At 41.7% G+C, this 27,107-nt stretch overlaps 1 protein-coding gene across 1 annotated transcript in view; it reads left to right on the plus strand.

The window, feature by feature from the left end:
* The first annotated feature begins 11,418 nt into the window (after positions 1-11,418).
* The window catches only part of ALDH1A3 (aldehyde dehydrogenase 1 family member A3), a 41,972-nt gene continuing 26,283 nt past the window's right edge, over positions 11,419-27,107 (plus strand). Inside the window, exons 1-2 of the mRNA XM_083371356.1 lie at positions 11,419-11,604; positions 23,877-23,981. Coding sequence (XP_083227482.1) covers positions 11,503-11,604; positions 23,877-23,981 — 207 coding nt within the window. The 5' untranslated portion in view covers positions 11,419-11,502. The remainder of the gene's footprint in view (positions 11,605-23,876; positions 23,982-27,107) is intronic.

The raw sequence follows: 27,107 nt of genomic DNA on the forward strand, positions 1-27,107 counted from the left end.
CTGTGAAATAAAATATCCTTAAGATTCATTTTTAAACGTTTTTTTTCTTTGATCAGTGTATTTTTTCTTTTCTTTATTTTTAATCTTTATCTTTTCACTCCACTATTATTTTATTCCCCTTCTGTTTTAGAAATGTCCCAGAAATCTTTTAAAAATCAGTTGAATTCCTTTTCCATTGTGCAAAAGGAGGAAAATTAAGGGATTAATGGAGGCAGTTCTACAACCTCCTTCTATATAGATAAAAGATAAGATGTTGTTCTTTGGGAGAACCAATGTGGTGTAGCGGTTAGAAACTGGGATCAGTCTAGATAGAAACTGTGAGCCTGTGAGTTCTAGTTCTGCCCAAGGTACAAAGGCAACTGGGTGACTAGGACTTCTCAGCTCTAGAAAGGAAGAAACAGCAAACCACTTCTGAGATATTTTGCCAACTAAACTTCGGGGAGTTGTCCAGGTGGTCTCCAAGAATCATAAATGATTGAACGGAAGGAAAAAAGAGAAATAGGTTCTTCAAGTTGAGCTCAGCTTCTAGTGATTTCATGGACATCACCATGCATTCTCTTGGCAGCAAATAGAAGTGATTGGCCAACGCCATCCTGCCGAAATGTTTTTGAACTTTCCTGTCTACTCCACAGCCACGCTGTTTGCTGCTGATTTGCCATCTAAGCACTAGCCATGTGGGACTCAAACTCAGCCAGGGTCAAGAAACGCTAATCAATTGCCTTCTCAAAATGTAAAGACTGGACAGTTGTATGTCCCCTATGTAATCTTTTATATTGTCCCTTCGGAGTGCAGTTACTGGCGGGTAACACCCAGGGGGAGGGCCTTCTCTGTGGGGGCGTCTGCCCTCTGGAACCAGCTGCCCACGGAGCTCAGGACCGCCCCCGACCTTCGTTCATTTCGCCGGGACCTGAAGACCTGGCTCTTCGAGCTCTCCGGGCCAGGCTGAGAGTTTTTAATTGGGGTTTTATATTTTTTTCAGGGATTAAATTTAATTCTTTTTAATTGTTTTTAATTTTTGTATCAATGTTTTAATTACCCTGTAAACCGCCCTGAGTCCTTCGGGAAAGGGCGTTATATAAATCCAATAAAATAAATAAAATAAATAGAAATATTTTTCTCCGGCAACAGGAAGATCTTATTTAGAACACCCTGCACATCTGAGATGGCTCCGGATGTGGTTCTGTCCCCTTAAACCTATGACCAATCAATCAGCTGAATAGACTTTCTTCTCCACCGGTCTGTCTAGTTCTGTTTTTAAACAGTCAGAATTAGTTGGTCATCTGTACATCGATGAAAGCTAACAATGAACAAATGTTCAGAACCACTTTCTTTTTCACTCTTTTTGTTTTTAAAGCACTTTTCATTCCATTTATGGAAACATTTGCCATTTGGGGTTAGGGCAGAAGAAACTCCCCCTTCCGCTGCTCCCCATCAGCTAAAAGAAGGAATTTCTGAAATTATGTGCTGGATGAACAAGGGGAAGAACTTCCTTCCAGTAAACCGCATGTAGGATTTCACTTTTTTTGTCATCTTCCTTTCCAAATGGGAAACTCCTACATTTTTTAACGTTTCCTCAGAGTGAAAGCATTTTTCTTGCCTTGCAGAAACTCAGCTTATCAGCCATACAAATATTTTCTCAGACAAATACCAAAAAAAAAAGACAACAAGGATGATCACATTTACATAACCTCATTCACCGAAGAATCATACAGTGGTTCATAACACATTCCACAATTCCAAAACACCCACTGCAAAAGATAAAAACCTGACACCTTCCACATCGGCAAATGGGTGAGGGGGTGACATGATAGCAGTGTTCCAATATCTCAGGGGCTGCCCCAAAGAAGAGGGAGTCAAGCTGTTCTCCAAAGTGCCCGAAGGGAGGACAAGAAGCAATGGATGGAAACTAGTCAAGGAGAGAAGCAACCTAGAACTAAGGAGAAACTTCCTGACAGTTAGAACAATTAACCAGTGGAACAACCTGCCTCCAGAAGTGGTGAAAATGCTCCAACTGTCAGGTTTCTGATGTATGGGCTTTTCAAGTGACTCTGAGGCATTGTTTACCTTTAAAGTCCTTTATTAGCCTAACACACTGGCAAATGCTTGCTCAAAAGAAGCTGGAATCTGAAATCTCGGCCCCTTGCACAATATATTAAAACACAATTCTCCACCTTTCTAATTTTGTCATCAATCATATTCTCCAATTAATTTAAAGAATCAGTTTCCCTTCCGTTAGAAGACCGCCAAAGCCTTATCTTCTTTAGGGAGAAAAATGGCCTTGAAAAGTGCAATCCTACTCATTCCCCCTCCTAACCTTAAACTAAAACAATACACATCTTAAAGCAATACACAGGTTTAACATATGAAACGGCTGCTTCTTCATCTCTTGTCAAGCAATAACATTCGATGTTAGCAGCATTGACACCAACACTGGAAGTTTTTAAGAAGAGACTGGACAGCCATTTGCCTGAAATGGTGTAGGTTTTCCTGCCTGAGCAGGGGGTTGGACTAGATGACCTCCAAGGTCCCTTCCAACTTATTATTATTATTATTATTATTATTATTATTATTATTATTATTATTATTATTATTATTATTATTATTATTAAATGAATCATGACAATCCTCAAACAGATTCCTCATTTTTTTAAAAAAAAATGGGGTTCAAGAGAGGGTTTTCGAATGCGTTTCATTGAGCAGCGCCGCAAAGCAGCGTCTTATTGGCCCAAACCCGTTATCCCACAACGAGCAAGTGGCTGCTACCTATTTTCCATTGTGCTAAACATTTGCGAGACTTTTATTTTCTCTCTTGTCCTCTTGCACCACCACCACCCCCCGCCTCAACCCTCGTGGCACATAGTCCAGGCGAGTCTGATGGAAACCCTCCCTCCTGTCTCCAAAGACTCTGAGCTACTCCTCGTTAGGGGAAGGGTTAGGAAGTTGCTGAAGTGAGAAATGAGCCTGCACAAGCTCGTTGTCCTAATTAAAACTTTGTCAAGAAGAGTGACAAGAAGCATCAGAGAGGAAACAATGTGAGCAGTGTTTGGGAATCAGCCTTAAGCTGGGAAGGTCTTTGTCCCCAGACAAAAGCACTTGTTTGCATGTATTAATGTCCATTAAACTTCATTGGGTCCAGGTGCACTGCCCTTCTCCTCCCTTCTGTCTTTCTTCAGCCACCCATCCGTGATCTTCTCCAAGTCGATCCACTCCATCTACCAACACCCAAGGTACTTGAAACTGGACTTGGGAACAGGCTGGGTGGGAAGAGGCAGGAGAAACCAGCTCTTTGGGGGGCTAATATCAAAGGAACTATCTTACAAAGTAAATATCTTGATGTAAAAGGAGTTATTGTTACCGCTTCTACGAGCCCAGTGTGTGGGTGAAAGCCTCAGCAGAAACTGCCAATGGACTCGGTTAATGAGACGAGAGGGTAGGAAAACCTTCATTAACGGGGTTAATACAATCACACAAAGCAGAAGACAGCAGGAGATTCAGATAAGAATTTGCCCTTCTGTTTGTTTGTTTGTTCGCAGATTTAATTTAGTCCACTGCAATCGGTTGACTCTTAGTGGATTGCAGACAATAATTTCTGAACAAAGCATTTGCAGAATCCACAGCTTTAACTAGATACAATAGCTCAAAGTTATAATCATGGTGTTCAAAATATAAGTTCTAAGGAAACAATGACAAGAAATTAATGACTAGATGGTCCTTTCAGCTGTCAAAAGCTCGAGCTGCCCTCTTTAATAGTTTCCTAAAATTTAATAAGGTGAGGGCTACTTGGATTTTACAGGGGAGAGTCTTCCAAAGTATTGGAGCCATCTTAGAGAACATCTTGGAACACCCACCTCCCGTTCCTTATCTCCAAAAATGGGGAACTTCCAAGAAATTTGTTATGTGGGGTCCTGGGTACTCTCTGAGTTTGTTTTCTTGCACATATTTCATTACCCAACTAGGTGATACAATTGGTTCAAACTTGTAACGAGTGGATCCAAAACTGGGTAGAGGAGATGGTCCTCAGCACCATGCCATTTAGGACTTTAAAGGTCAAAGTCAACACTTTGACTTGCACCTGGAGATGAAAAGGCAGCCAGTTCAGAGCCCAGTGCACAGGTGTCACATGCTTATGTTGGCATGTACACACCAACAACTTGGTGTTGTTGCATTTTGGACTAATTGGTGCTTCCAGATGGTCTTCAAAGCATAATACTGTATATTGGAGTGCCTTAATAATATAATCCCACATAAGGCAAAACAAACTTGGATTGATGCATACTGAAGTGGGGGGGATTTTGTCAGCATCTAGTCACCTTGGAGGAGAGATAGCATCCCAGGGTCAACGGCAGCCATTCAATCTCTCACAATTGCCCTCTCTCGTTCTATTTCTATTTCCCTTGAACCTGCTGTGCATTGGAGGAATGCTGAAATAAGGACCTTGTGGGAAATTCCCAATTAATCCCTGGATTGAACTCTGAACTGCTACTGTAAACAAGCAGTGATTGGCTTGTGCTACCAGTGTAAGACAGGGATTTCTCAGAGATGAGAATGTGGGAATGCAGGTCTAATGCCATGAAAAATGGCCTATCTGTTGAATTTTGGGGGCTGCCTAGGTAGGTAGTTGAGGATAGTGAAGTAAAAAATGATTGTGATCATAGTTAGGCCTAGTGGTAATTACAAGAGTGGTAATTATAGCAATTATATATAATATATCATACAGAAGGCAAATATATTTGTCCCAGGATAATGTTGCAGGACCCAACTTGCAAACTTTCGGATTTGTGCTGGAGCCCATCCTCAAGGAACTTCTCTTTACCGGAAAGTGTACTTTGGGCTGTTCTGTGCATGGTATTTATATGGTACCTGGTTGTGTGTGGCTTTTTAGTTGTTGATTGGGGTGTTGATGGCTGGCTATTAAGCCATTGGGTGTTGTTTCCTTGTGCTGCCAGCTGGGGGTAAATCAAGGCTCATGTTGACTGATGAGGGGCCCGTTTCCCAGGTTTCAATCACTTCCCTGGCTGTTTTTGTGCCTGCTCGTCCAACAATCTTAGTAGCAGCAAAATTGAATGTATGTCGTTTTTATTGCAATGTGAGGCTACCAATAAAGAACAAAGAGCATCTCCTCTTTCTGTTTCCTGAATACTTAGAAAATGTAGGGATTAATCTCCCGGTGCAAGATTAGAAAACAACTCAGATGATGTAAATAGTACAATATAAAAGGGAGGGAATCGCTATTTTTTTTTTTGCAAGACCATATTTGCACTCCTGGTTGTGCTTACTAACTCCTAAATAAATCCCAATAACTGGTTGAGAATTATACTTTCAGGGCTCAGAAGCTCACCAGAGTCAACCCTGATTAGTTCTTGGACAAAATCCCCCAGGGATTTGCCAAAGTTATAGACTAGATAGCAAAGGTGAAAAAAGTGCTCCAGAAGATGACAGTATACGTAATCCTCAAGTAATGACTGCCTCCTACAGTGACCATTTGCAGTTACGACATTGATGAAAAAGTAAACTTTACGACCAATCTTTGCATTTATGACTTTCGCAGGTCCGTAATACAAAGGAAAACTGAACTTAGATCATATGCATGGTCATGGTTTCGCTTAGTGACAACTGGTCCCAATTGTGGTCATTAAACGAGGACTACCTGCACTAAACCTGGATGACTGTCAAAAAAAAACCCTACACAGAGAGGAGCAGAACACAACTGAAGCATCTGTTATCTTGCATCAGCCTATAATCCAAAAAAATCATGTGTGATATCAAAAAAAAAGGGGGGGGAGCAGGATTGACTTTGGATGAAAAGTGCAAATCTAGCATATATGGTTACAACAACATCCTGGAAGATGGGAGTACAAACCACTTCGGTGTGATTGCAGAGAAAAGCACGTGGATGTGACTCTATCCTTTCAGCAGGAGGTAGGTTCAACCTTCAAAGGCCCTTTTTTAACACGGCAGAGACTTACACTGTTAATCATGAATCATGTGCCCCTAATTGGACTTCTGAAAGAAGGAAGGACAATAGCCACCTTCTCAGTGCCCATGGAGATGCATTGAAACAGAACCTTACTACCCAGGGAATCTCCAGTGTAAACTTGCCAACATTTGCTAAGCCCACGTTCTGCCTTTGGGGTTCAAGGGGCACTACATTTTTAGTCTTCTGACCATGTTCTGTTTTTCAATTGCTGCAAGAAAATGTCATCTCCTCGCTCTCTCAATAGCAGTTTGCCCACACTCTTCAGCTCATGGACCCTTCTGATGTTTCGGACACCCCAAACATTTATGAGATGAAAATAGTTTAATACATGCCACTTTAACTAATAGGGGGCACGATGGCTCGGCGGTTAAAGATGGTGAGCTTGTCAGCTGGAAAGCCATCAGCCCGGGTTGGAGACCTGGGTATCACATGACAGGATGAGCTCGCGTTACTTGCTCTAGCTCCTGCCCACCTAGCAGTTTGAAAGCATACAAATGCAAGTAGATAAATAGGTACCACTTTGGTGGGAAGGTAAAAGCATTCCACGTGCTGGCCACATGACCACAAAAGGGTCTTGGGACAATGCTGGCTCCCAGAGATGAGCACCACCCTCTAGCATTGGACATAATTTAGTTTAACAAATGGTACTGTGAAGATCAACAACAAGAACATTGATCCCTTGGGTATCTATGGAGATTCTCAGTCATCCAGGTTGTCCCAAAGGTGCTTTTTCAGGAGTCAACTGGACTTCCTTGTTTTTCTTTGAAGATGCTTCACTTCTCATCCAAGAAGCTTCTTCAGCTCTGACTAGAGGGTGGGGAATGGAAGGATTTAGATTCCTTGCAGACCGCTGGGCATTTGCCTTCTTTTAGAGAGTTGCTGAAGCCATTTGCACTACTCAGGTGACCCTGAGGACACATATAAACCTCCAAGTGGCCTCAGCGACTCTCTAAAAGAATGCAAATGTCCAGCTGTCTGCAAGGAGTATAAATCCTTCCTCTCCCCACCCTCTGGTTCGGTTTCCTTGTGAACAAAGGATCCTTGGGATCTGCATCAGCTCAGAAGCAAAACTTGCAGCTCTTTCCACATTCAGCAGTTGCAGTGGAAAACTGATGTTGGAGGTGATAAACTCTATCACAAATTAAGCTCATGATGACTTCCACCCATACATAGATTGAAAAAACAACCAGATGTAAATTTTATTCATCGAAGACGCTTAAGGCTTTGGAGCAACAGGAGGGATGCGTTCCAGTCATTTTGGTTATCGCAACAGCTTCTCCCTACCAATCACACCATTATTAAATTGACCCCAACAACTCTTGATGAGACTATCCAAGGGATCCCAAAGGTGGCTTTTTCAGGGGGCAACTGGACTTTTTCATTGAAGCCGTTTCTCTTCTCATCCAAGAAGCTTCTTCAGCTCTGACGGGATGGTGGGGAATGCCGATGCAGAGTGTCTTTTGCAGCCTGGTTGAGAAGCGAAAGCTACCATTCCCCAACTTCAAGTGAGCGCCACATTTGTGTCTCCGAGAGCTGAAATTACGTGCTGAGAATCTTTCTCTCCATCAAGCTAGAAAGTGACTTATTGTTCTGGATTTGCTACCATCCAGTCAAAAGATTTTGTCGTATGCCTGTTTCAGAGGGTTAGGGTCATCCGAGATCTTTGTCTGAGTCAATGCTTACCCAGTACCGGGAACAAGGGGGAGGTCTCCTCCTTTCATTTGTCCCCATCTTAGCCAGAGAGGGACTTTCACCCCAACGAGAGCCTTCCTTCCGTCCAGACTCAGAAAGCAGGATGTGCGTTTCTACGCAATCCCCTGTTTTCTTCTGATCACTCTGGGGAAAGTTAGTTCTGCCTCAGTTGAAATGTGTTGCTGACATTCAGCCCCCAGGCACTGCCTGAGTCACCTACCCAGAAAGCTGATTCCAGACAGATTCTTTAAGGACAAAGATGGATTTTCACTCTAACATAACGCCGCTGCGAATGGATTTAATTTGGAGTGGGGGGAAAATATACATTATTAAACGTCATTTATGTATAAATGTGAGTTTGAATTGGATGGCAAAAGAATTTAAGCCCTCCCTTCTTTCCTCCCTCCCTCTTTTCCTTCCCTTCTTCCTTCCTTCCTTCCTCCTTCTCTCTTTCTTTCCTTCATCCCTCCCCCTCCCTTTTTCCCTTCCATTCTTCCTCCCTCCCTCTTTTCCTTCCAATCTTCCTTCCTTCCTCCCTCCCTCCCTTTTTCTTCCATTCCTCCTTCCTCCCTCTTTTCCTTCCATTCTTCCCCTCCCTCCCTCCCTCTTTTCCTTCCATTCTTCTCCTTCTTTTCCTTCGATTCTTCCATTATTCCTTCCTCCCTCCCTCCTTCCTCCCTTCCTTCCTTCCTCCCTCTCCTTCCTTTCCTTCCTTCCTCCCTCTTTCCCTCTTTCTTTCCTTCCTCCCTCCCTCCCTTTTTCTTCCATTCTTCCTCCCTCCCTCTTTTCCTTCCAATCTTCCTTCCTTCCTCCCTCCCTCCCTTTTCCTTCCATTCTTCCTTCCTCCCTCTTTTCCTTCCAGTCTTCCCCTCCCTCCCTCCCTCTTTTCCTTCCATTCTTCTCCTTCTTTTCCTTCGATTCTTCCATTATTCCTCCCTCCCTCTTTCCTCCCTCCCTTCCTCCCTCCCTCTCCTTCCTTTCCTTCCATTCTTCCTCCCTCCCTCTTTTCCTTCCAGTCTTCCTCCCTCCCTCCCTCCCTCCCTCCATCTCTCCCTCTTTCCCCCTCAATCCAAGCAGGCTATTTTTACAGGGTCACAATTCTTGCTGAGCCACAATTTGTTCCAAAGACAACTCATTTTTGAATCATGCTTGACTCCCACTAAGTACGTGGACCCCGGCTGCTCAGTGGACAACGGAACAGACTGCAGTGTCTACGGCAAACTGTGATGGTGCCAGAACGATGACCCTCGTGCAATGACATGGCGATGCATAGCCCCCCCCTTATGTGTTGCATCAGAGGCCATGATGCATGTCTTATCATTCCATACCACCCCACTCCACCCCCAGCAGACCACCAAGAGTAGGGTCTCTCATTAACTTCTTCTGGGTAGCTTCCTTCTTTAACTTTCCAGTCTAGCCCATGGATTTTAATCTCCCATCCAAATACGAATCAGGCATGACCCTACTCAGCTTCCAAACCCCAGACGTGCTGAGGAATTTCATCTACAGATATGGTTTATTGAACGAATCAGATCAGGTTTGGTTCGCATGACAAAGTGAGCCATTACCCCTAGTACATTTGCACACTGGATGAAGGCAAAACCAACTACAAGCAGTCCCCAACTTACAACAGTTCATTTTTATACCACTAACCACCAAATGTTATAGTTTATCTCAAAGACCCAAAATGATAACCTGTAAACCACTTAAGAGAGGGCTGTAAAGCACTGGAAGCGGTATATAAGTCTAGGCGCTATTGCTGTTGCTGTTAACAATGGAAAAACTGCTCAAAATGTGATGGAAGCTGCTTGACTATGCCAGCAGATTCCTGGAGTTTAACAAGGATCCCCTTTCAGAGATCAGGAATGAAAAGGGCACCCCAAAACTGGGCCAACACATTTGTACAGTGTCCTCAAGAGAAGGGGAGATACAGTGGGCTGGGTAAACCATGGTTAATAAGCATCACTGCTGGACTGACATAATAGGCCCCCACTCTTAATCCAACACACTGTACGGCTTAGTCTAGTGGGCAAAATCAGTCATCGAGTCCAGGGGTCCCCAACCCCCTGGGTCATGGACTAGCACCAGTCCACGGCAGGCTAGCAACCGGGTCACGCGGACAAGCGAAGGGCCATCCCTGAGATGCAGGCAGCATGCAAAATCATGCCCACTCCGGTCCACAGAAAAAACCTTTCTCCATGGAACCAGTCCCTGGTGCCCAAAAGGTTGAGGCCACTGGTCTGGTCCCCATTTAAAACACAACCCTTGACCAAACAGGATTTTTTCTCTAACCCAGCAGTTTCCCCCTACAGCACAGGTGTCAAACTCGCTGCGTCACGTGCGCGATGTGTCGTGACTTTTTTTCACATTGCTGGGAGCTGGGGTGGGCGCAGCCTCCGCATGATGCAACCGGCCCGCAGGCCCGTAGTTTGACACCCCTGCCCTACAGCAAGGGTGCCCAACTTTGGCAACTTTTAAGACTCGTGGACTTCAACTCCCAGAATTCCCCAGCCAGTCAGGCTGCAGTGGAATTCTAGGAGTCCGGGGAGTCTACAAATCTTAAAGTTGCCAAGCCTTGGTGGAGCAGTGGGCTAATGCCTCCTTAAGTAACACCAGCTGCTTGCAATTAGTGCAGGTTCGAGTCCCACCAGGCTCAAGGTTGACTCAGCCTTCCATCCTTCCCAAGTAGGTAAAATGAGGACCCAGATTGTTGGGGGCAATTAAGCTGACTTTGTAATAATGCCGCTTGGGGGGGGGGCTGAAAGCCCTAATAAGCAGGCATATACATAGAATGGAGGCTATTGCTAAGCACATTGATTTTTGCTTAGAGTGTAAGCCGCCCTGAGTCTTCAGAGAAGGGCGGGATATAAATGGGATTAAAATAAAATCAAAAAGGTTGGACACTCGTGCCCTAGAGCCAGGGCAGGGAGGCTGAACAAAGAATGTGAACACCCGTGCACCCACAGAAGATGTGCAACAGCCAAGTCTCCTTTCTCCATCCATCAGCCCTTCCCCAGAAAATATTTGTGCGGTGATGTCTCCGTATGCACGCATGTTTATGTTCCAGGAGGGAGTGGGGGGGAGGAGGAGGAGGAGAGGACTGGACCTTCCAGGGCCGTTTTTGATTAGGAGTTAATCTGATGTGAGCTCATTCCTCCTCGCGAGGAGTCCGCCTAGCTAGCCTCTCTCTCTTTCCACCCGGATAGAAAAAACACGCCGCGTTGTAGCACAGATGATCTCCTCCGAGGTTTCTCTCTCCATTTTCTTTCTTTTTCTTTCTTTCCCTTGGACGTCTGCGCGTCTCAGGCTCCAGCCCCCCCCCCCCGCCCCACGCCTTGCAAAGGAAGCAAAAAGAAGGGAAAGAGACCTTAACTCTTTCCCATCCCTTCTTGGCCACCCCCAAGCCAGCTTTTGGCACAATCACCAGCATTGTTTGGGGAAGGGAAGGAAGTGGAGAGGAGGGGTGTGTGTGTGTGTCGTCCAGGGAATCGCAGCTGGGATCAACGGGACAGCTGCTCCGCTTGGAGCGACCCAGGGACCGCTGGCCATGCCTGCGCGCTTGCTCTCGCCTCTTCCGAACAGCCGCCGGAGCAGGCTGCTTGGCTCGCCATCCTCCGCTCACCTGCAGCTGGTCCAGCGCGGCCCCGGACTCGGGTGGGCGTGGAGAGCAGCTGGCCAGCCTCTTGCCCGTCCCCCGCCACGGAGCGGAGCGCTCTTAAAGGCAGAGCGCGGCGGGGGCGCTTCTGTTCCCTTGCTCGGCGGTGCGTCTTGCGGGGCGCAAACAGGACAAACGCATCCCGACCGGCTCGGAGCGTGTTTGTGGGTGTCAGGGGATGGCAGCGCTTAACGGAGCCCTGGAGAACGGGCAGACGGAGAAGGCGGCGTCGGTGCCCCTGCCGCATCCGATAAGGAACCAGGAGGTCCAGTTCACCAAGGTAGGAGGATGTGGGGATCGGGGATCACAGGACGCGCTCCACCTGGACAGCCGCATCTGGGTAACCGGCTTGAAGGGGGTCCATTCCTGGGGTTCGTGGGCTGACCCGCCTGCCCGCCAAGGCTACCACGAGTGGGGAGAATGCAGAGAGAACCGGTTAATTCAGTAAGCAGGTGAAGCGTGCTGTATCACTTGCGCACGTGTGGGTTTTTTCTTCTTTTCGTGTTGTGTTGCTTAACTGTTCTTTAAGTCAAACTTTTTTTTTTTTAAAAAAGATCCATTGGAACAATTTATCTGTAGGTTGAGTAAGAGGTAATATTCAGTATGGATTACCACTTTATTTTTGTGCCTGGGAGCATAAACCAAGAGAGTAAATAGCATATTCCCATTTTTTCCTATCAAAGGCCGGTTAATTCAGTAAGCAGGTGAAGCGTGCTGTATCCCTTGCGCACGTGTGGGTTTTTTCTTTTGTTGCTTAACTGTTCTTTAAGTCAAACTTTTTATTAATGGAGCGTTTCGGCCTTTCGGAAAGTAGTTAGTTAGGTTAGTTAGTTAGTTAGTTAGTTAGTTAGTTAGTTAGTTAGTTAGTTAGTATCTTTTTTTCAATAAATGCTTTCCAAGCGTTTGAAAAGCCAGTTTGGTTAAGGCACCATGCTAAAAACCAGGAGACGGTGAGTTCTAGTCCTGCCTTAGGCAAGAAAGCCAGCTGGGTGACTTTGGGCCAGTCACTCTTTCTCAGCCCAACCCACCTCACAAGGTTGTTTTATTGTTGGGAAAATGAGAGGAGGAGTTTGTTGCCTTGAGTTACTTATAAAGTAATAAAGGTGGGTTTTGTTTTTTTAAAAAAAGAAAAATCTAACAAAGGTTTCTAAAGGGAAAGTGAGAGAGGGAATTGATTCATTTGTTTCAGCTGCCTTTTGGGGAGAAGAATTGAGGGTAATTATTCCCAAGGCATCGCAACTAGCTAAGCCCTGTCTAACTTTTATTCAAGGCAAAGGTACTAACTGGTTAATAGAGGAGGTCAGAAGCCACTGCAGGGGGAAAAAATGGATTTCCTTGCATTTATTCCACCGAGAATGCAGGCGGTTGGGGGGGGAGTGGAGGTTCCCAAACATATTATATGAAAAGGTTTGTGTAGTTCTTTTGAAGATTTAATTTTCTTACCCAGAAAAATAAGCCACTTCCCGCATATGAAACATGATGCAAGCTAAACATTTTACTATTAAATTACTTTTTATATAAAAGGTTTGGGAGTCTCCATTTTCTCTTCTTCCCCCCCCCCCCCGCCCCCCCACTACATACTCAGCAGAGGAGAGGAAATCCCAGCATTTTCTGCAAAAGAAATAAAAAGGCTTGCAATATTATAGAAGGTTTGATTTTTTAAAAGGGGAGTTAATTCTGAACTTTCTTGGGTTTGGGGCTGTGCCAAAAGAGGCTTCCTAGATTTCTTGCAGCACAAAGTTTTGCAGCCTTGATGAAGCCACTAAGGAAAGGGAAATCTAGAGACGTCTCTTTGGGTGCCCTGGGCCTTGTTCAAAGCACCTGTCCCCTGAGCTTTGCAGGTTCTCTTCTAGATATCCATTTCTAGAAAGCTGAAAAGCATCCGTGTTTTGCTGCTCTTTTCTAGATGCTTCTATAGGAAATCAAAGGTTTTTATTTGTTAAATTTATTTTCCACTTATCTTACCATGGGGCTATTCTTAGATCATTTTATGCGAGTGTGTCCAAATGGGGCCAAAAGCCCATGCGTGACACAAATGGGGTGGCACTAGTGCCTGCACGATGCAAACGGGACAGCACTAGTGCCCGCAGAACACTCACTAGCCCTTCCCCATTTTTGCCACAGTGCTAGCATGAGTGGGGTGAGTGCGCACACACGTGTGCACACTGGCCAGCCTGTCAGCCACGGCCCGGTAGTGGGCCATAGCCCACAGGTTGGGGACCCTTGTCTTAGATGGCTAACAGTAATAAAAAGGAAGAAAAATGGAAAGATGTGTAAACAGAAGAAGAATTAGAGAACCATATAAGCAAACAATGACAAAGGAACACAATGAGAATAAGTACATCAAGATGATAACCAAAAAGATGGGTGGAGAGCAAGAGGGGGCAGGTAGAGTCTACCATCAATCTAGCAGCCACCTCCAATGATGGAACACCACTTAGACCCCAGGCCAATTGGTGGGCCAGGTCTTATGGAAGGACGGGGGGGTGTTCTTTTTTGCATGCATCCAGAACACGTAAAGTGCAGCATTTGTATGAACCAGGTAGATCTTGTATATTAAGAGGCTGTGAAGGAGGTGAGCGTTTTCACTAGGCTTCCAGTTATCATGGTGTAGCAATGTCGGGGCTAAGCATAAAAGGGCTTGTTTCATGTAACTCCAAAGAACAACTGCAAACACATTTCAACTGGAGGCAAGGTGGGGGAGGGAGTTGTCCAGAATTACAGGGATATAATAATAATAATAATAATAATAATAATAATAATAATAATAATAATAATAATAATAATAATAATTATTATTATTATTATTATTATTATTATTATTATTATTATTATTATTATTATTATTATTTTATTTATATACCGCCCTTCTCCCGGAGGACTCAGGGCGGTGAGTGACCTGACTTGGATAGCCCAAAATGCATTTTAAAAAAAATCTTTAAGGTCAGTAGAAATATTACTGGTCAATCTCCAATACATCTGCACGTGTGAGAGAAGAAAGCGAAAAAGAATAGTAAAATGCTAGAAATGAAGAATCCTTGGTGAGACTGCTGACTGCAATTATTCTGAATAGCTGTTTTGGAGATTGCATCCTGAAGACCATTGTGTTAGGGGAAAATGGCTTATTCCAATCAGACGAATGTCTGTGCAGCAGCATTGGATATTCGCCAGAAACATAAATATTTTAGATCTTTTAAATAATCTTTTATAATTATTTTTTACTACGTGTTTTTTATCCAGCCTTAGACTATACTCAGTATCGTTTCATTATCAGGTCGGTATGATTCAGTTTTTCTGAACGTAACTAGGTTTTGTCATACTGCCTGTAAAACTAGGCAGACCTCAGTCACCATTGATTACATCATTAACTGTAATATATTACTATGTCTTCTTGTGTTCGGTCTGTTTAGTTGTTTTTTATTTGAATGTTTAATTTATGTGCTGGCCTATGGCTGTAATAATAAATTGACTGATCACACGAATGAAGGCAAATATACCTGTCCCAGAATAATGTTGTAGGATCCAATCTGGATCAGCTTTCGGACTTGTGGATCTTCGGGGAAGTTTTTCCCCCCATCAATATTCCTACCACTTTGAGAATGGCTGGATTGCGCTGTTTTTGTCATATGTACAGTGTGGTCCCGTGCTTTTTTTTTTTAATGTCTTAAGACTGCTGACAATCAACCTGTGATGGATGTTTACCATTTCCGAGGTATTCCACCATCTTGGCTGTTTTAACAAAACAACGCATTGGTCAAGGATTTGAGATTCGACTTTCTCTCCCACGTCTCTTCTAAAACCTGGACAATTTTTAAAAGCGGGTTAGTTGGAGTTGCTCCACTTCATTGGGCTGGTTTCGATCTTTCTGATTTCGTTATTATTTTTCTACTTCTTTGCGGGGTTGGAGAAGGTAGAAAGTCAGTTTGAAGTCTAATGTTCAAAAGATGAGGGTGGCAATTCTTCTTCTTTCTCTTTGAGAAATGATGTAAGAAAATGCATCGTTTTTCTGGTGTACTTGAATGAAGCACAGAATTTGAAGTACGAAAACAGAAGACTGAAAATGAAGCTAGACTAATTATGAATGGATTGATTGTATTTATATGGCCACCCATCTCGTAAGATCTCGTAAGAGTTGCAATTGGCAAGATGGCTACATAAATCAATGAAGAAGCAAACAGAGAAGCTAGCAAAGTAAAAGTATGCAAGAAACAAATTAAGAGTTCAGTCAGTGGCCCAACTGGAATATAATACATAAAAGAAAAATCACATTTGTATAAGGAATTTTCTCTCTGTTTAGTGTAGCAGATTCTTACACTCTTCCTTTCTTTTTAAAATGTGCTTAAGGCCTTTTAGGGTTGACTGTGAAATCTAACTGATTGGTTTATTTGTACTGTTTTAGACTACCAATTACTCTGAACACTTACATTTTTTTTTTAAAAAAAGACTAATATGATACAATGCAAACTATATAAATCAAAACCTCAATTATCAAACGTATATGCATGCTTGGAAATGATAAAAAATACATCAAAAGATGGAATTCTTAAAGGTTTGCATGCATCTTTTAAACTAGGATTTCCTTTATTATGTCAAGAAAGCTGCGATATAAAAAGCCTTTTCGGTTTTAGATCTCCCTAGCATAGGTGTCTGTTCTTAACTGCAAAAAAGCCAATATAACAAATACGGTAAGTGTATAGAAATGTAGAATTAAAAACAATAAATATGGCCTTTTGTAACAAAACCCATTATCCATAATTCTTCACTTCCATCAACCAGCTAATGGCAAACATCCACTGGATGCATTCTGTCTTGCAGGCTTGGGAAGAAATGGCAATGTTAATAAATGTTAATAAAAACACATTCACTCGAATTATAGTTCAACATTGCTTGTTGCGGTTGCAGAGATTCTTAGTGTGAGATGGCGAAACTGATTTTTCTCAGACTAAAATTTGCCTGCCACATTCCAAAATAGAAAGAAAAAGTCATTTTAAGATTAACTTTTATCAGATTTGGCTAGCTCCAAGGCTGTTTTTATGTGGTTTCCAGTTTCTGAATTGCTTTTGCTGATTGTCAGTATGAGACGGCTCGATTAAGGATGCTTAGTGTAATAATGTTAACAATTCACTAGAACTTGTGATTCTCACGTTGGCATCTGGGGGAAAAAACTCCATGTGTTACTTGACTTTTACTAGAATCTTTAAAAGGCTATTTATTTTGAAATGGTTTGAACTGTTTTATATTTTAGAATTGTAAGCCTTCCAGAATCACGTGGCTGAGATAGGCGGCTACAGAAATTGAATCAGTGAATGAATGAACAAAATACAGTAGCAATTGAAAATAAGGCAGATATAGCATCTCTCTTTGCACACACAAACATACATGTAGTACACACATGCACCCAAACACATGTGCACATGTGTTTATTAATCTGGTAACAACGAGGAAAGAAGCTTATCTGATCCAAAGGGAGGGTGGAGATTTATATCCCTTGCGCAGCAGCACTGGAGATCCATCAGAAACAGGTGATTAATCCTTCATAGCTATTTGACAGAATTAATGCAGCAAACCATTTTGTATGATCACTCTCTTGCATTTTAGTATTTAATGACTGTGGGCCTCACAGTTTAAGGATTGATATTACAGTATATTACAGTGAGGCCATGCTGTGTTTTGTTCATGTGCAACGGACATATTTTGGATGCCAAATTGTGATTTTGATACATATTTTATTATTTTATTCCAGAATTTTAACTGGATAGTCCTTAACTTGCTCTGGGCTTTGACTGTAATAAACATTGACTTGACCTGACTATCCCTGCTGCTAAATGAACTTAGTTAGAATTAATTAGTTAGAACTATTCCTAGCTGGAAGTAGAAAAATCTGAAGAAAGAGTATTATGCTTTTGCTGATGCCCTTGAGTTACTTGTATAGGAACAAAAGCTGGGATAAAAATCAAATAAACCATGACTCTTGACAAAACAGAAACTGGTTTATGAATGGGAAGTCTGCAGAGTAGGAAACCAATGATTTTGTGACATCATTTCCTTCATAATCGTCACGGAGAAAATTTCTATGGTTGTTAGGAGTTAAAGTTAACTTGATGGCACATAATAGTAGTAATAGTGTACACTGTTACTACTCATAATCATTTAAAAATCTTCTGGAGCAACCTGAAGATGCTGTAGTTTGGATTGTTGGAAGTCAGAATCTGTTCTACATTTACACACATTTAAATTGATGTGAGGTCAAAAGCAAATATTTAAGCAGATCTTTTAAATTTTCTTTAACGATAAGTCTCTATAAGATACAGATACCATCCATTGTGGATATCGTCACATCAAACAGAATGCAATTGCTTTTCTATTTAAACACGGATAACATTGGCACTCTGCCTATAAAAACCTAAGCAAATTCTAGCAATGCTAAGCACATTCTCTGCTTTAAATCTCTGAAAATTTTCCAGATCTTCTTTAAAAACAAGGAAAAAGTCGCTACTTGGTGATGTTCTTATTAATATAATCTTTCTATTTTTTTTTCCTTTCCTATTATAGGTAATACTTTCCATGGACTTAAACTGTTTTAATCATTATTAATAGTTGTCTGGACTCTATAGGAGCATGCTCTTTTTAGAAAAGTACTCAGATTTTAAGAAACACTAAAACCACCCATTAGGAAAAAAAAATTCTCTCCCCATTCTTGAATGTAATGAGGAATCAAAACATTACATGTTTTGCTAAAATGAAAGAAAATTCTTTGAACTTGATGCCACCAAAAGCTCATACAAGTTATTATGTAAATCAATTTGCATAAATCCCTGTTTGCCATCACCATGTCGTTTATTTTCAAACCGGTCAGAATAAGTTTTTTCCCTCCCCTTTTTACCATTTGCAGTTCTGCAGTTATGTGGCTGAATTTTGAAATGGTCTCCTAGCGACTTTTCTTTTTTGTTGGTGGCTGGGGATGGCAGTCTGCTTAATATAACTTAAATATGCTGCCTTAAATAGAAATTTCGTTCTTTTTAGTCACATTTTAGTCCAAATAACATTTAACAAGCAGGGTTTTCCTTTGTGACCCAAATACCCTTAATTGAAGATAGCAGATATCACTGGGTTTTTTTAAATATATATTTCAGAATATACAGTATGTTTAAGGTGGCTGATTTAAGAGCTTGGAAAGTTTGTTTGTCAAATTTATATCTTTCCACAATCTAATTCTTGGGACTACAATACCATCACATAATATCACTAAGTACCTAAAATACCCCATTGGCCACAATCAAGAGTCATCTTAACAAAACAGCCTCTGGCTTAGTTCTTTTCTTCAACTTTTTCTGTAAGATGGATATTGTCTGAACCAACTGAACTCCCAACTGGAAGCCATTTCAAAGTTCTAGTTCTACTACAGAAAAGCAACCCTTCTGCATTTTAGTGCTCTGGATTTACAGAAAACGAATAGCTAGCTCTTCTCTTTGCACGTTCAAATCGGCCAGACCAACCCCTTATAGAGAAATAAGGTCCTTCAAGTAACCAGGAGATGAGCAAAGCAGGCAGTTATCATTACAGCTATGCTTTTTAAAACATCTACCTTTATATAAATATTTTAATGATGGCTTAGTTTGAAATATCATCGACTGAATTAAAAATGAAAGGGAAATGCACTTCAGCCCGCAACATTAAACGCAACCTTCAGAAATCAGTTTATACATTTCTACAGACTTTTGGGAGAATTTAATTTGGGTAGCTAATCTTTACACTTTTGCCCAACCTCTACCACGTTTTCACATTTATTTTTTTATACATATTTTCCCTTTCGACGAGTTCTCTAATCCCCACATCTTTCTTTGGCTTCTGCTAATAACACAGTTATGAATTGGGAATGGGGGATTTTAAAACTATGAGCATTGCAGAACAATGGGACCCCTGGCACCAGAGAATTCTGAAAATTTCTGAGAAAAAGCCACCCATCACTCTCTAATTGTGAGTCACCTTTTGTGAGTCAGTAGTATTGGGTGTGCAACTGTTACTTTGACTCTGACATTGGACTTACGTTCATCTTGGTTAATGCCCAGTTTCTGAAAGTGCCTAAGAACCAAAGAGTAAGAGAAGACATGTCTTTACCACAGTATCCTGGGGTCAGGTGATTTTGACCTTGTGACCGTGGGGACGTTGCAATGGTCATAAGTGTGAAGACTGGTCATAAGCCGCTTTTTTCAATGCACCTGGAACTTTGAATAAAAGTTTTCCTCGACTTACGTCAGTTCATTTAGTAACCATTCGAAGTTACAGCGTAACTGAAAAAAGTAAGTTTTTCACATGACCACTGAGCATCCCCCACGGTCATGTGATCAAAATTCAGATGCTTGGCAACGGACTCATATATGGAATGGAATGGAATGGAATGGAATGGAATGGAATGGAATGGAATAGAATAGAATAGAATAGAATAGAATAGAATAGAATAGAATGGAATGGAATGGAATGGAATGGAATGGAATGGAATGGAATGGAATGGAATGGAATGGAATGGAATGGAATGGAATAGAATAGAATAGAATAGAATAGAGAATAGAATAGAGAATAGAATAGAGAATAGAATAGAGAATAGAATATAGAATAGAATAGAATAGAATAGAATATAGAATAGAATATAGAATAGGAAAGAATAGAATAGAATAGAATAGAATAGAATAGAATAGAATAGAATAGAATGATGAAAGAATAGAATAGAATAGAATAGAATAGAATAGAATAGAATAGAATAGAATAGAATAGAATAGAATAGAATAGAATAGAAAATATGGAATGGAATGTAATAGAATAGAAAATACGTAATATAATGTAATGTAATGCAATGCAATGGAATGGAATGGAATGGAATGGAATGGAATGGAATGGAATGGAATGGAATAGAATAGAATAGAATAGAATAGAATAGAATAGAATAGAATAGAATAGAATAGAATAGAATAGAATAGAATAGAATATAGAATAGAATATAGAATAGGAAAGAATAGAATAGAATAGAATAGAATAGAATATAGAATAGGAAAGAATAGAATAGAATAGAATAGAATAGAATAGAATAGAATAGAATAGAATAGAATAGAATAGAATAGAATAGAATAGAATAGAATGATGAAAGAATAGAATAGAATAGAATAGAATAGAATAAAATAGAATAGAATAGAATAGAATAGAATAGAATAGAAAATATGGAATGGAATGTAATAGAATAGAAAATACGTAATATAATGTAATGTAATGGAATGGAATGGAATGGAATGGAATGGAATGGAATGGAATGGAATGGAATAGAATAGAATAGAATAGAATAGAATAGAATAGAATAGAATAGAATAGAATAGAATAGAATAGAATGGAATGATGAAAGAATAGAATAGAATAGAATAGAATAGATGGAATGGAATGGAATGGAATGGAATGGAATGGAATAGAATAGAATAGAATAGAATAGAATAGAATAGAATAGAATAGAATAGAATAGAATAGAATGGAATGATGAAAGAATAGAATAGAATAGAATAGAATAGAATAGAATAGAATAGAATAGACCTTGGAGGTCTTGTAGTCCAGCCCCCTGCTCAGGCAGGAGAACCTATACCATCTCAGAGAAGTGACTGTCCAGCCTCTTCTTAAAAACCTCCAGTGGTGGAACACCGATGATTTCTGGAGGCAAGCTGTTCAACTGGTTGATTGTCCTCATTGTCAGGAAGTTTCTCCTGAATTCCAGGTTGCTTCTCTCTTTCGTCAGTTTCCAACCATTGTTTCTTGTCCTGCCCTCTGGTGCTTTGGAGAATAATTTGACCCCTTCTTCTTTGTGGCAACCCCTCATATATTGGAAGGCTGTTATCATGTCTCCCCTATTTCGTCTTTTCTTTAGACTGGCCAAATCCAAGTCCCGCAGCCGTTCTTTGTATGTTTTAGTCTTCAGGCCTTGGATCATCTTTGTTGCTCTTCTCTGCATTTTTTCCCAAACTCTCAGCATCTTTTTTTTTTGTGTGTGATATGGTGACCAAAATTGGCTTCAGTATTCCAGGTGTGGTCTCACAAGGGCTTTGTAAAGCGGTACTAGTACTTTATGACAGTTTGCAGTGTCCTGGGAGGGACATGTGATCCTCTTTTGGGACCTTCTGACAAGCAAAGTCAATGGGAAAGCCAGGTTCACTCAACAACCATGCTACTAACTGAAGCACTGCAGCGATTCACTTAACAACTGCATCAAGCAAAGTTGTAAAATGGGGAAAATTCACTTAACAACTGTTCCCCTCAGCAACAGAAATTTTGGGCTCTGTTGTGGTCGTTAAGTTGAGGACTACCGCAGTCAGTGGCTAAACAAACGGTTGTAAATTGCTACAAGTGGTTGTAAAGATTACCTGTATTTGCAACCTGTAATTCTCCAGGCATGTTTATGTAATTTTTATTTAAATTATAAGACCACCCATTAAAACAAATGTTCCCCCCCTCCCCAGTGATTTACAGACCCTTTACATTTCCAGACAAAACAGCCATTTCAGCTACAGAACATACAAATCAAATGCAATAATAATAGTAATTAAATCTACTACTGGGCCACAAAAACAAGTTAAAACTAATTAGCAGGCTCAGTTGCAACTAAGAGAAATAACATTCAAAATCCTGGGAACCTCTCTTGTTTTTACCTGCAATGAAAGATTTTTGAGCCGATGCAAGTTCAGCATCTGAAGTTAGGCACCGTGGCTAAAAGAAAAAGCTTTTTTTCCTGGGGAATTTACGTCTGTGTCAACCTACGTGGAGACTACATTCATATGAGATCCTGTTGTGTGTCCCACTTGCAGAGAAAGGGCTGGGGTAGACTTCAGGATGGGCCATTTAATGTAGCCACTCTGCTTGTGAACTTCTATCTCTAGGAAGAGAGAATTAGTTCTTTGGTTTTCAGGTAGACGGCAAAATGGCATTATTCTCTCCCCCCCCCTTTTTAGGCCCCTTCCTTGCTCTATTTAATGCCTCCATTGTCTTGTTTAGCTTCTTTTTTTCTATTTGCCCATTTTATTATAAGGAGGCATCACTAATGGAAGGGTAAAAAACGTATAGTCCCTGCGGATTTTAATCCACTAGTCCAGGGATCTCCAACCTTGACAACTTTAAGACTTGTGGACTTCAGCTCCCATAATTCCTCAGCCAGCTATGCTGAAGTCCACAAGTCTTAAAGTTGTCAAGGTTGGAGATCCCTGCACTAGTTGTTGCTAACTATACCGTTGGTGCTCATCTCTGTATCAAGGCCATTGAGCCAGCGCTGTCCAAAGACATTTCCATGCTCATGTTGGCCAGCATGATGTCACAGAGAGCTGTTACCTTCCCACCAAAGTGGTACCTATTTATCTACTTGCAGTTGCATGCTTTCGAACTGCAGGAGCTGAGATGAGGACGGGAGCTCACTCTGTCATGCAGTGCTTGGGTCTCAAGCCCAGGCTGTCAGCTTTCTAGATGACAAGCTTGGCATCCTAAACCACTGAGCCACTGCCCCCTCCACACACACACATACCCCTTATATGAGTAGTCCAGTGCCTTAATCGCTGAGCCAATAGAAGGGGTCAAATCTATATTACATTAACTGAGCAGGGAGATCCATTGCAATAAAATAATACATGAATACCTTGGAATTCAATAGTCCTCCTCTCATGGATATGGAATTGCATTTGTGAATTGGCCTCCTGAACTTCAGTGTGATTTACCTTTTTCTGTTGGAACTGCATCAATAAATATTTGAGTGTTTGCCACGTCCATTATTACTGCTTCCCACTGTGATGTGCAGCTGATGGATGGAAGTTTCATGCTTTTAACCCACCCTGTTTCTGAACTCCTCCCTATTATAGGATGTCCTTTGGGAAGTAAATGCCTGCATCTCACTATTACAGCAAACTTGTATTTTATTTTGATGGGGTGAATATGATACACTGCTCCTGAATCAGTGGTGGGATTCAAATACCTGAACAACTGGTTCTCTTATTGGATGCAGGCCTGGGCCTCTGAGGCCTAGAACCTACTTCCAGAAGTGGCATCCACGCACTTCCGATGGGCCATTTTAGGCCTGGGAGGCCTTCTCCAGGCCTCTGAGATTTAGAATGGACTTCTGGAAGTGGCATCCACACACTTCTGATGGGCCGTTCTAGGCATGGGAGGCCTCCTCCAGGCCTCCAAGGCCTAGACTGCACTTCTGGAAGCAGTATGCATTTAGCTAGTTTTCCGAACTCAGCAATATTTAGCTATTAAAGGTAAAGGTAAAGGTTCCCCCGCACATGCGTGCTAGTCGTTTCTGACTCTAGGGGCTGGTGCTCATCTCCGTTTCAAAGCCGAAGAGCCAGCGCTTGTCCGAGGACGTCTCCGTGGTCATGTGGCCGGCATGCCCAAACCAGTGCGAACTGGCTGAATCCCACCACTGTCCTGAATATGATAAATATTGAGCTATTCAGGCAACAAAGGAGACAAGCCAAACCAGGGATACAGTAGTCTTGTCAATGCTTCTTCTGATCCTCTTGTTTTCTCTCTCTTTAGATATTTATTAACAATGAATGGCATGAGTCAAAAAGTGGAAAGAAATTCCCTACATTTAATCCCTCGACAGCTGAGAAGATCTGTGAAATTGAAGAAGGTGACAAGGTCTGTCTTTCTACGTTCTTTAATTAAACAATCTGTCATTTGTCTTGAGTCAAAGAGCAAAAGTTCTAAAAGTTAGAGATGTTTTGGTAGGAAAAAAACAATACAGGGAAGCGACTTTCATTTAGTTGCTCTAATCAGTTGGAAGGGACATGTTGCTTTATACCTGTTCTGTTGTTGTTCAATTGAAAGAATAAATTCACCTTTTGAAGGATGGAGACAAAGTGTTTTCAGATATGCTTCCAAATGACCACAACATCAAATCAAGCCAGAGAGCAAGAAAGAGGTTAGGAGAAACAAGGACTACTCCTATGTGGTGTGAGAACATGAGAATAACCCTAATGGATCGGATCTAGGTCCATCTAGCCACAATTCTATTTTACATGGTGGCCCAATAGAATCTAAGAATCTCATAATCAAGGCTGGGTGACCTTGAAGCAGCATCTGGAGGAGATACAGCACTTGCTTTCATTTTCTCCCATGTCTTCCCTATTACTTTTCCCACCTCCCCAGAATTCATGGCATTTTGTCACCAAATAGTAGCAATGCACAAGCAAAAGGTAGCAGCTGACACTGCCTTTTTGCTCCAGTGCACCAGGTAAGTAAAAGCAAGATTGTGCCTATGACTGTTACATAGCTGCGATAGTCATAACTGTGAGGATTAGTCATAAGTCGCCACACTGCTGTGGCTGCTTAGCAGGGATTGTAAATCGAGAACTCCCTTAACTCATGGCTGCGTTAAGGCATTTACTAACCTAAATCAAACCGATCACATTGTGGCTTGTTATCCAGCCACCTACATGTATATTTAAAATCAAACAGGCATGCTACTCTTCTCTACCTCTTGTTTCTGTTCCTCCCCCCCCCCCAAGTCTGAAGCTGTGCAGTCCTCTCTTCCTTCGTCTTTGGTCACTTTAACTTTCTGCATTTCAATCCAGGGCTTGCCATGCAATTATGAAAAGCCATAATCCTGTAATTGAAGAGACCTGAGCTCATTTCTGAGCTGTGCAGCTCTGGGGTGGCTTTCTCCTCTATGGGTGATTATGCTATCTGGCTCCATTGCTTCTCAAGCCGTCATTAGAGTAGAAAGAGATGATTGGTTGCAGGAGTTGAGTATGGCTAGTCTAGAGAAAAGAAGGACTAGGAGGGGAGTAGCGATGGGAGTAGTCTAGTATTTGAGGGGCTGCCACAAAGAGGAGTGGAGGGGGGTGGGTGTCAACTTATTTTCCAAAGCACCAGAAGGCAAGACAAGAAACAATGTATGAAAAGTAATCAAAGAGGGAAGCAACCTGGGATGAAGGAGAAACCTCCTAACAGTGAGGACAATGAACCAGTGGAACAGCTTCAGAAGCTGTGGGTACGCCATCACTGGAGGTTTTTAAGAAGAGACAGGAAAAGCCGCTTGTCTGAAATAAGACAGAGTCTCCTGTTTGAACAGGGGGTTGGACTAGAAGATCTCCAAAATCCCTTCCAGCTCTATTTTGATTGAAATCTCTCTTTGTCTCTGGCTGCCAATCTTGAGCCCTGGAGGTTGTGTGTGTGAGAGAGAGAGCTCTGCATATCTCCTGCTATAATGCCCAAAGATAATTGCTTTTCTCCCTCTGTGGCCAAATGGGTTGTAAAGTATTTTGACCAGTAAGATGAGTTCTTGGGGACTGTTTGCTCCTTCTTGCCAGGGGTTTCCCCATTAGAACTCTCTTAAGATTATTTTTTGGATTTGCAAAGTAGAACCTGCAAGAGATGCAATATAACACTGCAACAGACTTGGAAGGGACTTTGGAGGTCTTCTAGTCCAACTCCCTGCCCAGGAAGGACACCCTATATCATTCCAGACAAATAGTTGTCCAATATCTCCTTCAGATCTTCCATTGATGGAGTGCCCACAACCTCTGGAGACAACCACTGAATCATTCTGTTAGGAAATTGCTCCTTAGTTTTAGCTTAGTTCTCTCCTTGATTGGTTTCTTTCTTGAACTAAGTTCTTGATTAGAATTCTTTTGCTTTTGCCAATCTATAGTGTCGTAACTTTCACACATTTAGATGCACACACATTTTTGTCACTCTCAGAACCAACTTTTCTCTTGGCTTAAATAAGCCATCAAGCCAACCTGCCATAACTTGGATTGTGTGAATTCTAGTCTGGAACTGCATTGGGCTGGAGAAACTAGTTCCGTGGAACATGCTTGAATTAATGCAGCACAGGATCAGTGATGTGGACCAGCCCAATCCAGAGTGATCAAGCACCAAAGCAGAGTCTTATAATTAAGGGAAGAATAAGTGGATCACAAAGATCACCAAGTTCTGTTTATAGCACATTCAGAGTTGCTACATTGCAAAAAAGCACAAAGCCAATGCGTATTAGTTCAGCTTCCTTTCGTAAAAGTTGTAAATTGTCGATGGGGCAGTACAAGGCTTCAAATAAAAATGTTACCCAAGGCCAAGCAATTGTTGGAAATGTAAACAAAAAAACAGACACTTATTACCAACTTTGGTGGACATGTTCTAAAGCTAAAAGATTTTGGTTAAGAATACATACATGCAGTGGTGGGATTCAGCCAGTTCGCACCAGTTCGGTGGAACCAGTAGCTATTTTTTTTTTTTGCCCAGACCCAGAATGGACTTCTGGAAGTGGCATCCATACAGAGAACCAGTTGTTCACCTATTTGAATCCCAGCACTGCATACATGGTTAGAGAAAATGATGAAAAAACATATAGAGTTTAAGCCAGAGTTATTTTGTTAGGCATAATTGTAGGTAATTATGAGAAAGAGTGTATATATTTAATTTTACATATATTAACTACAGCAAGAATTGTATTCACTCAATACTGGAATTGCATATATATATGGTCTTCCCAGTTGCAATGTATGGCAGTGAAAGTTGGACCATAAGAAAGGCTGAGCGCCAAAGAATTGAGGCCTTTGAAGTATAGTGTTGGAGAAGACTCTTGCGAGTCCCTTGGACTGCAAGGCGATCAAACCGGTCAGTCCTAGAGGAGATCAACCCTGACTGCTCTTTGGAAGGCCAGATCCTGAAGCTGAAACTCAAATACTTTGGCCACCTAATGAGAAGGAAGGACTCACTGGAGAAGAGCCTAATGCTGGGAAAGGTTGAGGGCAATAGAAGAAG

This window comes from Vipera ursinii, assembly GCF_947247035.1.
Source record: "Vipera ursinii genome assembly, chromosome: 11".
NCBI lineage: Eukaryota > Metazoa > Chordata > Lepidosauria > Squamata > Viperidae > Vipera > Vipera ursinii.